At 39.5% G+C, this 14998-nt stretch overlaps 1 protein-coding gene across 1 annotated transcript in view; it reads left to right on the top strand.

The window, feature by feature from the left end:
- Nucleotides 1–14998, top strand: part of CRYBG3 (crystallin beta-gamma domain containing 3) — a 96045-nt gene that overhangs the window by 62727 nt on the left and 18320 nt on the right. The window contains exons 14-18 of the mRNA XM_071735696.1: nucleotides 3118–3260; nucleotides 5312–5438; nucleotides 7247–7279; nucleotides 10718–10827; nucleotides 11360–11486. Of these exons, the coding sequence (XP_071591797.1) occupies nucleotides 3118–3260; nucleotides 5312–5438; nucleotides 7247–7279; nucleotides 10718–10827; nucleotides 11360–11486 (540 nt within the window). The remainder of the gene's footprint in view (nucleotides 1–3117; nucleotides 3261–5311; nucleotides 5439–7246; nucleotides 7280–10717; nucleotides 10828–11359; nucleotides 11487–14998) is intronic.

Here is a 14998-nt window from a genome sequence, read left to right as displayed (position 1 = left end):
GTAAATAATACTTTTCCTCAAGTTGTAGCATAGCTAAAGGCAGTGAGCTAGTTGCCACTGGAGTGACTCACTGGCATTTTGTTGTTCAGCTTGACCAACAGATTGACCTCCTCTCTGATGTACAATACATACGTCAGTGTTCAGGCTTGCCATATGCTGCATTCATGACTTTGTATAGAATACTTAAGGTCAGGGTTTTAAAAATGCTTTAGTAACAAACTCTTGTTTTCAAGGGGACCTGGGCAAAAATCCAAAACTAGTTCTGTGTGCCTAGGGCCCCTCTCTGCATGGCAAACGTAACAGGTCTTTGTAATTTCAGAAATTCTGTGGGTAGAAGTGTGGTAAAGGTTGTGATGGTCTCAGACTCCACAGAGGTGTTCCTGGATCTTTACAGCTCTTGCCTACAAGTTCTGTTTTAGTCAGATGGGTTCAATAGTCTTTGAAGATGATTGAAGATTTTGTGACATGTAGCCATGTTGCATTATTCATGGTCAGCATGGGCAGGGAGTGGGGCTGGCCATTGGCCCTGCTCTTTTTAACACATTCTCACTGGTGTGGTCTCATGTAGGGGCCAATCCAGACTTTTTTAAAATTTGCTCAACCATGACACCAGGTGACCCTGACTACTGAATCGACTTTAATGCCAGCCCAGACCTGAAAATAAATTAGCCTGACTTACAGTACATGAAGATGAAGCTAATGAGCCCAGTGTACCTGAGTCAGCTCCAGGCACAGTCAGATCAAATGTCTTTGTGCCATGCTCCCAAAACAGGGAGTGTGTTACAGAAGCACTTAAATAGCTCTATAGAGTGCCAGGCTGGGTATGGAGTGCCTGGTTAGCCTGTGTGGGTACTGGCTCTGTTGATGTGGCTCAGTGCTATGCAAAGCTATTCAGATGTTTCTGTGCATCGACACTCAAAATGAGAGGTTCCACCTGAGCTTATTAGCACTAGGAAAATCCGGCCCATGTTTCTGTACACATTCTAGTGACTGCAGTTGAACTGCAGCACGAATTTTATTTCCTGACAAATCAGAAAGGTTAGCACACAAAAGAGAGATTGTTTCAAGTCAGCCCTCCCCACATACTGGTTGGGATGTACATGCATGGAAGCATACTGCAGGTTCTCGGCCGTTGTCTGTATGAAACATTTCCTCTGTGAACCCGTCACAAGCTCTGATGCGAGGATTTGGGGAGTGTTTTGTAAGCAAATATAGAAAGGACATGTAGAAGCCTATCTTCCAGCATACTGCCATCTCTGCTACCAGCATTTATATTGGAAATGCTGGAGTCAAGTACAGGGCTGGTGCCCAGGGTAGGACAGCAGTTTGCATTGTGTTATGTTTTGGGGTGCAGCTGTATTTGCTTCTTTTCTGCAATGTCAAATGAGAGAAGTTGTGAAGCTGGGCTTTGCTTGTGGCTGTCAGAGAACATGCAAAGTTTCTGAGTCTCTTTCAGTGGAGCAGAGTATGTTGCCTTTGGAGTTTTCCCACTAATATTTAAAGTCTAAAATTATTTGCTTTGGTCTGAAAGTCCATTTTTTAAGTATTTCTTCTTTTGCTTCTAAGAGAAGCTGTAGTGAAAATTTAGGGAGGAAAAAATGGCTGAACTTGAAACGTGTTTTAAGTAGAATTGTGGATATATTTCAGTATTTTAAATTGAGTCAAATAAATTGCGTGCAGATTTGATCTAAATGTGTTTTCTGTAATTCTTACAAAGGCTTTGCTTTAGGACTGTTAGGGGTAGTGCTTACTGCACCAGTAATTTTTTTTTTTTTTTAAAAAGTAGTCTGGTGCCGTAGTTGGTCATGACAGTTTTACTAGCCCTGGCACTTTAATTTCTAGTGTATACCTAAAGTAGGTACGACTTTTTAAATAAATGAAAGGAGGTGGTTAACACAGTAGGAAAACCAGTTTTACTACAGAATTTGTTCCATCACTTTTTAGTATCCTGTAAACAATGCAGAGAGGTTGAACCACATCAGGTGTATGTTCTAAAATTGACTTGCATTATTCGTTACGATTGAATCATGTGCTAAAGAGCCTTTTTGATCCAGTTCACCTCACCAAATGAATCTCGCTGCATGGTTTGTCTGGCCTTAATTTCAAAGTGGTTTTTGATTGTTGTAAGTATTTTCTTCCAGTGTAGCCTTCAGCATTTTGCTCTCTGGTTGGCAGCTTGTGAATGCTTCAGCAGCAAGTATTAATGCAGTAATACCTGGGATGGTGTCCTTACATGTTCTGAATCTGCTTTGGCTCCTGTATTTGCTTGGTAGCCTTTTCTCTTGTTTGCAAGATTTACTTATTTTCAACTTAATATGACATTGTTGGATGTTTCAGAAACACTGAAATTGCATTGAGTTCATGCTTTTTTCTTAAATGTCAAAGGAAAGAAGTGATTAGATTTTTGTTTTCCATTTCCCCAAGCACAGGCTGAGCTGTGTGTTTTAAATTGCTAAGTGGTTAAAAAGTTGGAGATATGAAACCGAAATTCAAATGATCTGAAGCTGTGCAAGTAATCTGGTCAAGCAACTGTGCTACCTGAGAGCTTAAAGCAATGTCATGTGGCTGTATAAGAGAGAACATGACAGTGTCATGTGGGATTTATTTTATAGTTCTAGTGATTAGTCATACAAAGAATGTGTCCAAAGCCTGCAAACCCCTTGTGCTGGAAGGGTGATCTTGGGCAGTCTTTTTTTCTCCATGGTAATTGCCTGATTGCTTGGAAGAGATTAGTAAGAAGAACTTGAGGTAAAAGACTACGGTGATGATAATGCTTGGAGTAGTCATTGGTGAAGTTGTCAGAAGATCAGTTCTAAAGCTCCAACACTTCTCTTTCCCCTACAGGCATCTTTGCACTCTATCATCCTTATAGAAGAAGGATGGTACTCAGGGACAGGAGGTTCTTCCTCTCTTCAGTGGAAACTGCTGAAGGCCATATCAAAACGCTAAGCTTCCAGCTGGGCACTTCAATGCCAAAAAAATGCCATAAACACACACACAAGCCCCTTCCCTGTTTTATAAAACTCCTTCCAACTTCAGCTCTTCCAAAACGTTTTATGTTGTGCAGCATCACTGAGCAGTGATGGCCTGTCTTCTAATGCCTGTGCTACCTCTTAGGATTTCATAGAGTCATCAGTGGCCCTGTTTCAGTCTGATGATGAAGATGGAAAAGTGTTAGACATCATTAATGAAGAAATCCCTGATCTGGAGATGGCTGGATTTGGCCCGGAGACAAGATCAATTCTTGTGAGAAGTGGAGTGTAAGTCTACTGAAAAATATGGATGGAAGCATTAAGTATACTTGGCCACAGTTGGGATTGGGTGCATTTTTTAATAGAATACATTTCACACTGTAAACACCTGGGGGAGAACAGTGTTTCTTAGTTTCCTTGGCAAATGGAAGAAGAAAATATCTTAGTTTTCTCTAGACCTCATGCCTCCAGCTTTACTTGGATTTGGACATTGTTGTTACTAGACAGAGCTTGTCATGTGTCTGCAGAGGTCACACGGACTGTAATTTCATGGTATAAGAGCTTTGACAGTAAAACAGAAGAGGAATTTTACGTATGTTAAGAATAGGAATGCCTTTTGGGATAGGTGGAACCTGTACACAAAGAGTGGGCTGTGCCTTATTCATAATAAAGTCAGACTGCTGCCCTGCCTCTGAAAATTAAAATACTTTCTAGAAAACAATCTAAAATAAAATAAAAACAATCTAAAATAAAAGCAAAGAGTTAGACCAATAGATGTGGAAGAGCACCTGGTTTAAGGTGATGCAGCCTACAGGATGCATTTGGCTAACTTTCAGTGTGCATATAAGATGTCTAGGAGGGATATGAACAGCACAAGTTGCAGTAAATAAGGAAGGTGAATCAGACCACTTGTAATACCTGTGCTGGAGACATGCAGTAGTAACTAATGGAGCAAGGATACAACATAAAAGTGCAAAAAGCCTAAATAATAGTAGGGGGCAACTATAATGCTTGCCATGAAATGACAGCTCTGATATAGCAGATCCTGCAGAGGTTCACTAGAAGGGTAAGGGAGGGGAGCTGCCGTGATAGAGGAGGCTGTTATAGGCACAAGAGTGGTACTGTACACAAAGAATGATATCAAAACATAAAATATGTTATGGGAAAAGAGCACTGTGGAATTATGTGGGTGGAAGTTCCAGACTTCAATAGTAACTTTAAAAGTACAGTACTAACATTGTCATGCCTACCCTAATGGTGATAGCTATCAGCAACTGCTACGTGAGACTAACACGGCTTCAAACTTAGGACAGGTGGCAATAGTGGAGGATTTGAACTGCTCACATAGAGACCAGATATCAGTGTCTCATAAGATGGAAGGATGAAAGGGTGGAACTCAATCTGGGGACGAGATGGCTGAGGAGGGATACGAATGAGATCTGCAAGTTCCTTAAGGTGGTAGACAGGCTTAATGCAGCAGTGTTCACAGAATCCTGCAGAACCATTGGTGGATTCTTTACAGAACTAGCTGAATATTTCTTTAAAATGGACATAGAGGTGGGGAGCAAAAGCCTTTCTTACACTGGAGGAGACACTTTTTGTAACTTGCTGCTAAAGTAGACTATGGTAGTGGATAGGACCAGGAGGTTTTAAAACACATTAGACTCAGATCTATAAATGGGTGCTAAAAGGAGAGGAGATGCCCTCTAATACCCCCAATATAACGGTGCCGGGTGACTAAGGAACAAATATGCCACCAAAAGTGGGCAGATTCGTGGCATTTCTAGCCTCTGTCTACTTCTGCCAATGCCTGAGTGAGTGTGCAGGGCTAGAGGCACCCCTGGTTGCACGTACTTGGGGTTTTCTTACTTTCTAAATCAAAATGGGGAAATCTTGAGCTGCCAGCTCTTGCAATCTCATCATCTCAAGGCATCCTTATTCACTTCTCTTTCTTCTTGCACCAGTTTTCTTAAGTCCAACTGGAAATGCTGGGAAAAGGCAGATGCTGAACCAGATAGAGGTTCATTTGAGAGAGATTTAAAAACTTAGCCATTGTCTTTTCTCTGGTCTTCTCACCAAGGAGTCATCTCATGCTGAATGCATATCTGATAGAAAGGCGCCCAAAGCTGTCTTTTGGTCACAATAGGGTTTGCAATGTAAAAGCAGAAAATCAAGTGTGGGACGGTTTTGCACTTCTCACTCAGTTTGATGTTATGATATCTGTCAGATGAACTTATTAAGAAACCTCAGAAGAAAAATATTCTACTTAGCTTGTTGGTGTTCATCAAATTACACAGAAAAATGTGATGTTTTCAGTTTGTTTTTGTGTTGTTCTGCAGGTGGGTTGCATATCAGCAGAAGTATTTCTGTGGAGAACAATATGTATTGGAGAAAGGAAAATATAAATGTTTCTTGGACTGGGGAGGATCTAGCAAAATCATCATGTCGATTAGACCTATTAAGTTGGTGAGTTACCAGAACTTTTTAAGGGGAAAACTTAGAAGAAATGAGACCTTTGGAGATCAGAACCTACAGTAATGTTATCATGTGGGCTATATATACAGTTTAATCAGTTTGTTTACTCAGAAACAGATTAAAGACCCTTGTGGATGGCACAATGAGTCTGTTCAGGATGCAGGCTGCAGTCTAGATCTTTCTGTCTGTTGGGAAATTTCTTAAGAACTTCCCCTTGGCAGAATGCATTTGTGGAAAGAGTAACAGCCTGGAAAGATCAATTTTCCCCTAAAGTGTGGTAATTTATAATGCCTATTTGATAATAGATATAAAAACACTTCAGAAATTTTCTGGCCCATATTGTTGTGCAATAGAAGTCTGATTTTTTTCCTCCTACTTTTATGCTAAAATATTTGTGATACACATAGTGAATGAAGGCAGAAAATACTGTTAATCCATTATTAAATCCAAGGTAGTGCGAGTTGCCCAAAGGTATTGTCACAGTTTAACACTGGCCCGGCAATTAAACCGAGTAACAGACGCTCTCTGTTAATCTTTCTCTCCTCCTTGCTAAAGAAAGGAGAGAGAATAAGGGAGAGAGACTTATGGGTTGGAAACTAAACTACACTATGGGTTGGAAACATTAAACTACTGTTTAATGAAACAGTAATGATAAATAGGAAAAAATTACTAAATATATACAAATACACAGGAAAATGGATACCATGTTCCTCCCCCCTCTCCCCCCAGTAGCTCTCACGTCACCACCGAGGCTGCAGGGCAGCTCTGGGAAAGTCCAGGCTGGACTCCTGGAGTCGGCAGCAGTTGGGAACTGGAGGCAGGAACACACAGATATGGGCTGGCACGGATCAGGACCACAGGCAGAGGAACAGACGGGGTCCTTCCAGGATGCCGGGTGAAGGAAGGGAAGCAGGAAAGGCAGGAAGGGCAGGCAGCTGGAAGCTGGAAGCAGGAAATCTGGCTTGGCCCTCGTGATGCCTCAAATTTATACTGAGGATGATGTATATGGGATGGAATACTCTGTTTGGTCAATTCTGGCATCTATCTTGTCCGTTCCTCCCCAAAGGAGGGATGCAGGTGGGACTTTTTTCTTCTTTCTGGAGGGTGAAAGTTTTCCTCAGAGCTGAGCAGTGTCCTTGGCTCTGCACACCAGTCTCTAGCAGTAACTATAAACATCAAGTGTTATCAGTCCTAGAAGCACACACTGTCTGAGAAGCTTGCTTTCAGCAAGTGCAACTACTTACAAGAGACTTAGCTAAAAGCAAAAGTACAAGACAGAAAATCACCTTTATCCTGGCCCAAACCAGGACAGGTATTCATGCCAGAACTGTCAAAACCGTAATGAAAAACAAAGACAATCCTCAGTAATGAGTACATTATAAATGATACTACTGCACTGAAAATGGGAAAGGAGCAAACATTTAACTTATTTTGAAGACCATGTGTTGAAAGACGTCTCCCAATCTTCTGTTGTTTTCAATTGTCTTTTTTTTTTTTTTTTTATGAAGTAATCTCAAAAAAATTAAGTAGAGACATTTACATGTGCTCTAATCCACATTATAAAAACTAATTAATGTTGATGAAAGTTCTTTGTCTGGAAAAGGACTGAACAGCCAGGCAGGTAGTCATGAGCTTACCAGCAACTGATGGCAGGGGCTGGGAAAGATCAGTGTCTTGGGACACTGCCTGGGAAATGTTTTTCTCTGCTTTTGAGGTCATCATTAACAAATTTCAGGAACCTGACATATTTTTTAGGAAACTAATTGTAATTAATCTTATTTATTTATATATTATTACAGGAACCGCTTGGGACAAATGAACCTCCACATTTGGTATGTTGACATTATATAACAGTCTATAGTATTAAACTACATTTCATAATTAAATAGAAGTAGATGTTCAATGGCCTGCTTTGTCACCTCAGATTATGCCTCAGTATTATCATCTCCACACAGTAGAGCATTGAATGGAGGAAACTAGTAGATGTATAAAGGTTGAGTTTGCTGATGTTCTGCTCTGCTTTATTCCAGTTCTTACAGTTTTGTATTCTTTCCTCAAAAATGCAAGCAGTTCAGCAGGTTTTGAGTGACCTTGAGTCTTTGTAGCTATTTTCCTCCTCTTTCCTTCTTGTTTTTGGAAACTAGGTATCACATGCATTCATTAATCCTTCTCTTATATATTTTTTCTATTATTTTTCATTTTGTCTGGTTTGTCACTATCTTGTTCACATCTGAGGTGAAGAAGAAAAAAAATAGAACTACACTCTTCAAATCTCCACATGTATCAACAGGGGAAGTTGTTTTGGGGTTTGTTTTTTTTCAGTCCTGAATGCTGGTAGCTTTGTTTTTCATAGTCTCCCAGTCATGTATAGCCTCTTCTTTAGAAGCAGGAACCACCTGCTCCATGCTTCCATTTTCCTCATAGTAACCTTAATTTACTGCATCCTGATTATAAAAAAAATCTGTGATCAGTCTCTTCTATGATATTTTCTATTTTCCTGAAAGTGGTATCTGACTTGGTGAAAACTTAGGAAGAGAAATCAGTCCCTAAAATTCACTTTTACTCTCAAGAACAAGTTAGTTTATAGTTTTGCACATTTGGTCTTTATCTTAAAAGGTTATGTTCCATTAATATTCTTTTGTTATGTTTTTCAAAACTGAAAACCTTCTCTAAGTGTTTGATGGTCTTTTTCTTGACTAACATTCTGTACCAACAGTGTTCTCCTCCCTTCCTGCATTAGTTGTTTAATTTCTTTTTTTATTTTGTTTTCTGTCCTGGAGTATGCTGCTAGCATGGGTGGTGATATAAGTGGTTATATTGCTCTCTCTCTGAAATGCTCTTAATTAAACAAATTTTGAAGACTTTGTTTCAAGAAACCTGACATTCTTTTTAGACAAAAAGGACTTTAGAGCTCAGTGGTTCTGTTTCAGAAAACTTTGTCATCTGGACACAATTTTGCTCTGTCTTGCCTGGATTGGTATAATAGCAATACGTGCATGGGAAATACAGACATTGTTTGGTAGGTCAACATTGCAGGTGGGCCACACCCTTCTTCTCCAGGTATTCTAGTTCTACAATTTTATGGTTAACCCTGGGCTACAGGAAATGTTTCCTATCTGAAGACATAATTGGTGTATTATTTTAGTCTTAAACACTGGTTTCCTGCCAGACCTATTTACATGGCTGTTTGCGGCCAAATCGAGGACTTGCAAGTACATTCACAGTAAGGCTTTATTAAATGATACCAGATAAAAAAACCAACTAAGAGGAAGACAGTGGAATGCAAACAGTTGAAGATTGTTTTCTCTCAATCTAGAACTCTTAGACTTTTTCAGGATCTTCCAAAAACTATTCTATGAGGGATTTAATCCAGTTGTGCAGTACTATAAGGTCAATTTAAACCTATAAAGCTTCAATAAATTGTGCTTTTTTATTTCTAGTGATATGTGAAAAAATCTGTGTGTGTATGCACAGACACCTTTAAATACTGGTGTCTCCACCATTGTGTTTTGCCTTCCATGTTCTCTAAAAGCAGTCTTAATGCTGTTTTAAGAAACACTATCCTGACTTACCTCAGTTCTCATTTCAATACAATTCCGCCCTAAAGCTAGGGAAGGAAGAATGGCATTTTTATTGCTACAGTTGTTTTAAGAGGGGAAATGGGAAAACATAATAATCACTTAGGGTAAGTAAAGGAAAATCTTTTGGATAAATATGAAAAATTTAGCATTCAGATTAAAATAAAAGTTTCCATATGTGCAGCAGTCTCCTAGTTTGGACCTTAAAATTATGGTGCATCTGAGCTGGCAAATCCTTAAGCATCCTAATGTTTGACCCTTGAATAAACCATATATAACAGTTATTTTGAATTATTATGCATTCTCTCACCTATAACAAACATGAGTTTGAGCTAAGAGGGGACTGTTTTCACTGTCTGCAAGAGTGTCTCATCAAGAGATTGAAAAGCAATTAAGCTTTCTTAAATTTCTCATTTATTCTGACCTTTTCCTACTGCCAGGCTCCCTAATGAAGACAGTACATACAATGTAAGAATGCCTGAAATCCACAACTGCAAAAGGCGATTAATTTTATTTATTAAAAATAAAACTTGGTTTTGTCCAGCCTCTTTCAAAAGCAGCTGACTTGTCAGATGATTTAGGAAGCAGCAATAATTGCTGTGACAACTTGTATTTGTCCATTGACTTTTTAGGAAGAGAAATCTTGTATAATAATGTCAAACCCTGACAAAAAAGAGTTGCAGTGTGAGACTGATTGTAGGTATGCAGTGTTTTCACTGAGGAATTGGTATTTCACCTCAGCTTTTGTCAAATGAGTGCCATCTCTATGTAACATATATTGTGTATAAAAATGAGTTAAATCATTTTAAAAGCATTTTTAGCATCTGGCCTATGAAAGAAATTGTGTATATATATCTTTTTTTATAAAGAGCTCTGAGGTAAGTGGGTAGGAAATACTATATAATTACAGCTTAAAGAGATGCTTTGTAACATAGCCATGCAATTATATTTCCAGAAAAATCAGTTACATTTCATTCATTATATCATAGCTGATTTGTGTTCTTCAGTTTGCAGTTACAGCATGCAAAACCGAGTTAAGCTATTCTTGTTTTTTCTGCCAGGAAACATAGACTGAGCTTTTCCATAAAATCATTTGCTGATACTTGTGTTTGGCCTTCTTGCTCTGTACTGGCAAAAGCATTTGCTTTCTGATATTGGCAGTAAGTTCAGCCAATTTGGGGCAGAAAGGGGAAAGTAGCTCTTGCAACAGCCACGATGCTTTTCTTCCATTAAAGAATTATGAGCTGTTTTGATACAGTTGAAGCTCCTGGTTTTTTCCAGTTTCTCTTTAATGCTTTGAAGTGAAATTCACCTTAGTTACAGTTACACTGGATGCCCAAGAGTATGGAATTCGAGGTAGTCACAGAAGATTTCAAGGCCATTTGTCAGCAGTAGTCTTACATATTTTGACCAAGGCTTCTCTGAATTGCTGAGCTGTATAGCAAGAAGTAGCTGAAGTTCAGGGTTACTTTTGGTCCTGGGCCCAGAGACAATAAAAACCCTTCAGCTTTCTAATAGTGAAGCACCTGTAGACATATAAAGGACAACTGAAATTATAATTCATTCTATTTATTGTATCTTTGTGAATTGAATGGATACTTCTGTAAGATCACAGCTATCTCTGTTTGCATTAATGATAATGCTTTCATTTTCCTTCTAGTCATTGGTTTTGTTTTGTTTTGTTCTTTGTAGCTCAAAGCTTTCAGTAATACACATTTCCAAGGAGCATGTATAGATTTCACAGCAGAAGTTTCTGATTTTCCATCATTCATACCATGTTCTTTTAAGGTTCTTCGTGGATGGTAAGTCTGTTGTTTTACATGCCATCATTTTTCAGTATTACAAATTATTATTTTTTTTTTTTAGCGCTACCAAGTGCCAGGTGGCTGAAAGCACATAGCACATGCCCATCATATTCCATCATGTCATAGACCCTTTGCCTTGCAATGTGTCTCAGTAACTGTCATCCTGTCAGTGGTTCTGGTGGTATGCATTTTGCTTTCTCTTGTGGAAAGTTTGCACAGTCACTGTGATTCCTCTTTTAACTTCAATTAGAATTTATTCCAGATTTTGAGAACTTGGTATAGTACAAATGTCCGCATTCCACTTACGTCTTTTGACTTCAGAGCTGAGATTTCTGTGCCATGTGGTTTGATTTTGCTACTTTGAATACTCTGTCACATAGCCCTTCAGGTCAACTTACTTTTAAGCTTAATAAAAATGAACAAATTTTTTATTCCTTGTGTCCTTAGCAAATATTAAATCTTGAAAAAAACCCTTCCTGTTAATAACCAGCTACAGCAGTTAATCTCTTTTGTTACATTAATCTTGCAGTTGGCTCCTGTATTACCAAGGGGAAATCACTGACAATCAGTGTGTGCTGGAAGAAGGCCTCTACGTTGACCTCAGTTCCTGTGGCTGCCCAAAAGCTACAATCAAATCCCTCAAGCCTATTCAATATGTAAGGACTTTATTGGAGAAAAATAACGTTTTGGAACTCTTTTCCTAATCAGAGGTCTGAAGCAAGTGCTTGCGTTAAACAAACTCCCACGCGGGGAAGAGAGTAAAGTTTGTTTTCCTGGCTTATGGGATTTTGTTGGGCTAGGAACAAGCCAGGCTGCTTGCACACATGCATGTGGTTACTTGTCAGCACACATGCTTGGGTGTTCTGGGCTCAAAATTGCTCTTTTATATGAGTTGCATTGGTTGGTGGTTTTCTCTGACTGGTCTTTATGATACAGCTCACCAAGCATAGTACACACTGAGACGTTGGTTTTGTCACATTGTCTAAGCATACAGGGCTTCTTTTATTAGGCCTACAGCCAAGGTTCAATCTTAAAGTATACACAGAAGACATGAAAATTGAAATTATAAGGTAACATATACTTGTCATAATGCTATTTAATTTACTATTTTATGAAAATATAAGAAATATTTTTACTTCCTAATCTCAAATCATGGGGTAATAAAGTGGTATAATATACCACACAAGTGCCTATGAGCCTTATAACACATCAGACAGTCCAGTCCAAACCTTATGTGAGCATCCTCTCCCTTGGTAACTTCTGAGATACAGGGCAAATACTTATGGCACATGTATGGTCTTTATGTGACCTGCAGGTCACTTTGGTTGTACCACCATCTTGCAGTCAAGTGACAGTCAGGTAGCAGTAAGGTAAGATACAAGATTCTTTATAGACAGGTAATTGGATTGGAATGCATTGTACTATCCAGTACAAGATACAGACCTTTGTACATCCTCTTGTAATCCTTCATCCCATATCTTGCTCCTGTGCATGTGCATTGAAGACACACTGACCAGAATGCTGTTGGTAAAAGAACCAAGTGGCTGCTCTTTCCACTCCTCTCTAGCACTGACCAACTTCTGCAAAACTTTTCCTCCTTCCCTGATGGCAGAACACAAACTCAGCCTATGTGACTTGTGCCCTTCAATATAACTCTTAAAAAACTAGACTTTAATGTTTATTCAGTTCAGTTTTCTTTGAGTATTAAAGTTCTTTTTCTTCTATTTGTTAACAGGTTTTTAAAAACCAGCCAAACAGAAAAAACCCCCACATTAACAGCAAAGGCCATGGTGATGTGGGAAGGATATAGAGCTTGAGGCTGAGAGTTGGTCACTAGGTTATACAGACACAAGTGGCTTCAGTGGATCTATAGCTTCCCTCCTGCTGAGAGGCTTTTTTTTTTTCCTCCTGTTAAAGATCTCTGTTTCACGTTAGCCTTTTGGACTCTGCTCTGCTAATTTAGGGTGAAGTTTTGACATGAAATGGTAGGTCTCATCCAAATCTCTCAGCCTGTAATTTCACAAGGAAGCAGCTCTGGAGTTTGGCATAGTAGGAAGCTACAGGGAGCTCTTGCCGAGGGCCAAGCCCTGGGAGAAGTGTGTTTGGCAGGCTGTGTGTGGGAAGCTTGCACATCTTCCTCTACATTTTTTAAGTGGCTTCACCTCTTAGTTCAATTCCTTTTTTTTGCAAGAGGAGCCCTTGTATTTCACCAAATTGAGGCACTGAACTTCATAAAATGGTGTTGAGCCACACCTGTGTTACAAATAGAAATGCCCTCATCGGCCCCAGCGCATTGTGTGCGCTGATGGCACGGGACGGAGCTGGGAGGCATTGTGCAGCACAGACGTGATGGGAAGCACACAGCAGTGACTTTGGTCACTGGTCAGAAACAGCCATAGTTAATTCTGTGCATTGTCTGCAATGCACTGTTCTTGGAACAGAGCCCTTTCTATTGCAAGATATTTTTGTTAGCTCATTCAAGACAGCAGCGAGCGTATTCCCAAGTGGGATTGTTGTATAGCCTTATTGAATTCAGTTGTCACATTGGGAGCCCCTTCCATTGTTCAGCTTTAAATACCAGCCTGATTTCAGACCTAAGGTGTGTATCAAGAGGGAGGGTAATGTTTAAGCCAAACACCAAGCCTTAAATGTGCATTGCCTCCAGCTCTCCTTAAAGTGAGAGAGATATTTGCTGAATGTGTAACTGTTTGAAGTCCTCTCACATGGCAGGGGAGCCATGTGTTGCTTCATTGTGTGAGGTTTCTGCATCCCAGATGTTGACTAGAAGTAGAGGCCCATGTGTGGCACTGGCAGAGGGGAAGAAATAGCTTTTAGAAGTGCAAAGGACTCATGAGGCAAGCTCATTATCAGCCCTTGAAAACAGTCCAGGTCCATTGACTGGTCTAGGTGTGGTCCAGCTGGGTGTTTTAGAAGCAGATTGTTTGGGTGAGTCCTTTGGGATAGAAGAACAGATTTGCTGGAGGAAATGGGGACATGAGGTCTGGGTATTCCCTTTCTAATTTGTAATATTGTAATGATTATTAACTATATGTTGCCTTAATATTGTACAGCTGAGTGAAGTCCCAATTCTGGGCTTTTGTCTGCAGGGTGTATCAAAGAGCATAGAGGCTTTGTGTGTGGTTCTAAATCCAAAGGAGGTATGAAACACAGCAGGCAGCACAGGTCACTGACACCTGCAGGGTATGCAGCTTGGTGGGGGCATCCACACCAATTTCTGAGCCTGAATCAGAATGCCCTTTCTGTTCCTATCTGTTCTGGTAACTAAAAGAAAATTGGATTTGCCTTTGCATGTAGCCAGTACCTTTGGTGTAACTCGTGAGTTTTCACTTAAAATCCCTAACAATTTTGAGAGGCTTTTTGGATGTTGTCAGCTGCCACAGGGTTTCTGGGTCTGCACTTTGGAAGAAGTAGTTGATGATCAAAGTTACTTATTTTTAGAACTCCTTCATGGAGTGGAACATGCTTTTGTGACCTTATAGAACTACACTAATGGTATTCCTTGCAGGATTCTGCTGTAGGGTAGGATCATTATAACTGAGTGGGGTAACAGTAATGCTTTAATCTGTGTGAAACAGATAAGAATTCTGACAAAGCCTTGACTTTGAAAATAAATCAACCAGTTGAAAATGTGGCAAAATATTTGCAAACAGATATAGCAAATGGTTTTGGGGTTTTTTTATTTTTTTGTTTGTTTGTTTGTTTTGAGAAAGTAAATTTTTGGGGTTTTAATTAGAAAATTGCCAGAAATACAGTTTGCCTGTTTAAGAACTTAGTTATATAGCAAAATGAGAAATCTTGCTTTAAATCCCTGAGTTGGCCAAATTAAAATAGGAGAACCCCAAACTATCAGAGCAATGGAAGATTAATTTGGAGCCTTGGACTAGCAGTGGTATGGTTTTTTCACTGTGATGACTGTATATTAGGTTGTCTAGCTGTTGTTCTAGCACCTATGTCTTGGAGGGATGTTTTGTGGGTTCTTTGCTGAAAAGTGAGATTGTCATACTTTAACTATGGCATGCTAACCCCACCCCCTCCACACACTTATTCCCCCATTTCTTAAGAAATTAATGTTAACATCACTCCACTTTTGGTTTTTTACCCATTTTATTATGCTATGGAGTCAAGGAGGATTTAAGCACATCTTTGC

This window comes from Heliangelus exortis, chromosome 1 (assembly GCF_036169615.1).
Source record: "Heliangelus exortis chromosome 1, bHelExo1.hap1, whole genome shotgun sequence".
Classification (NCBI taxonomy): domain Eukaryota; kingdom Metazoa; phylum Chordata; class Aves; order Apodiformes; family Trochilidae; genus Heliangelus; species Heliangelus exortis.
Note: the sequence above shows the minus strand (reverse complement) of the source record. Positions and strands in the feature narration are given on the sequence as shown.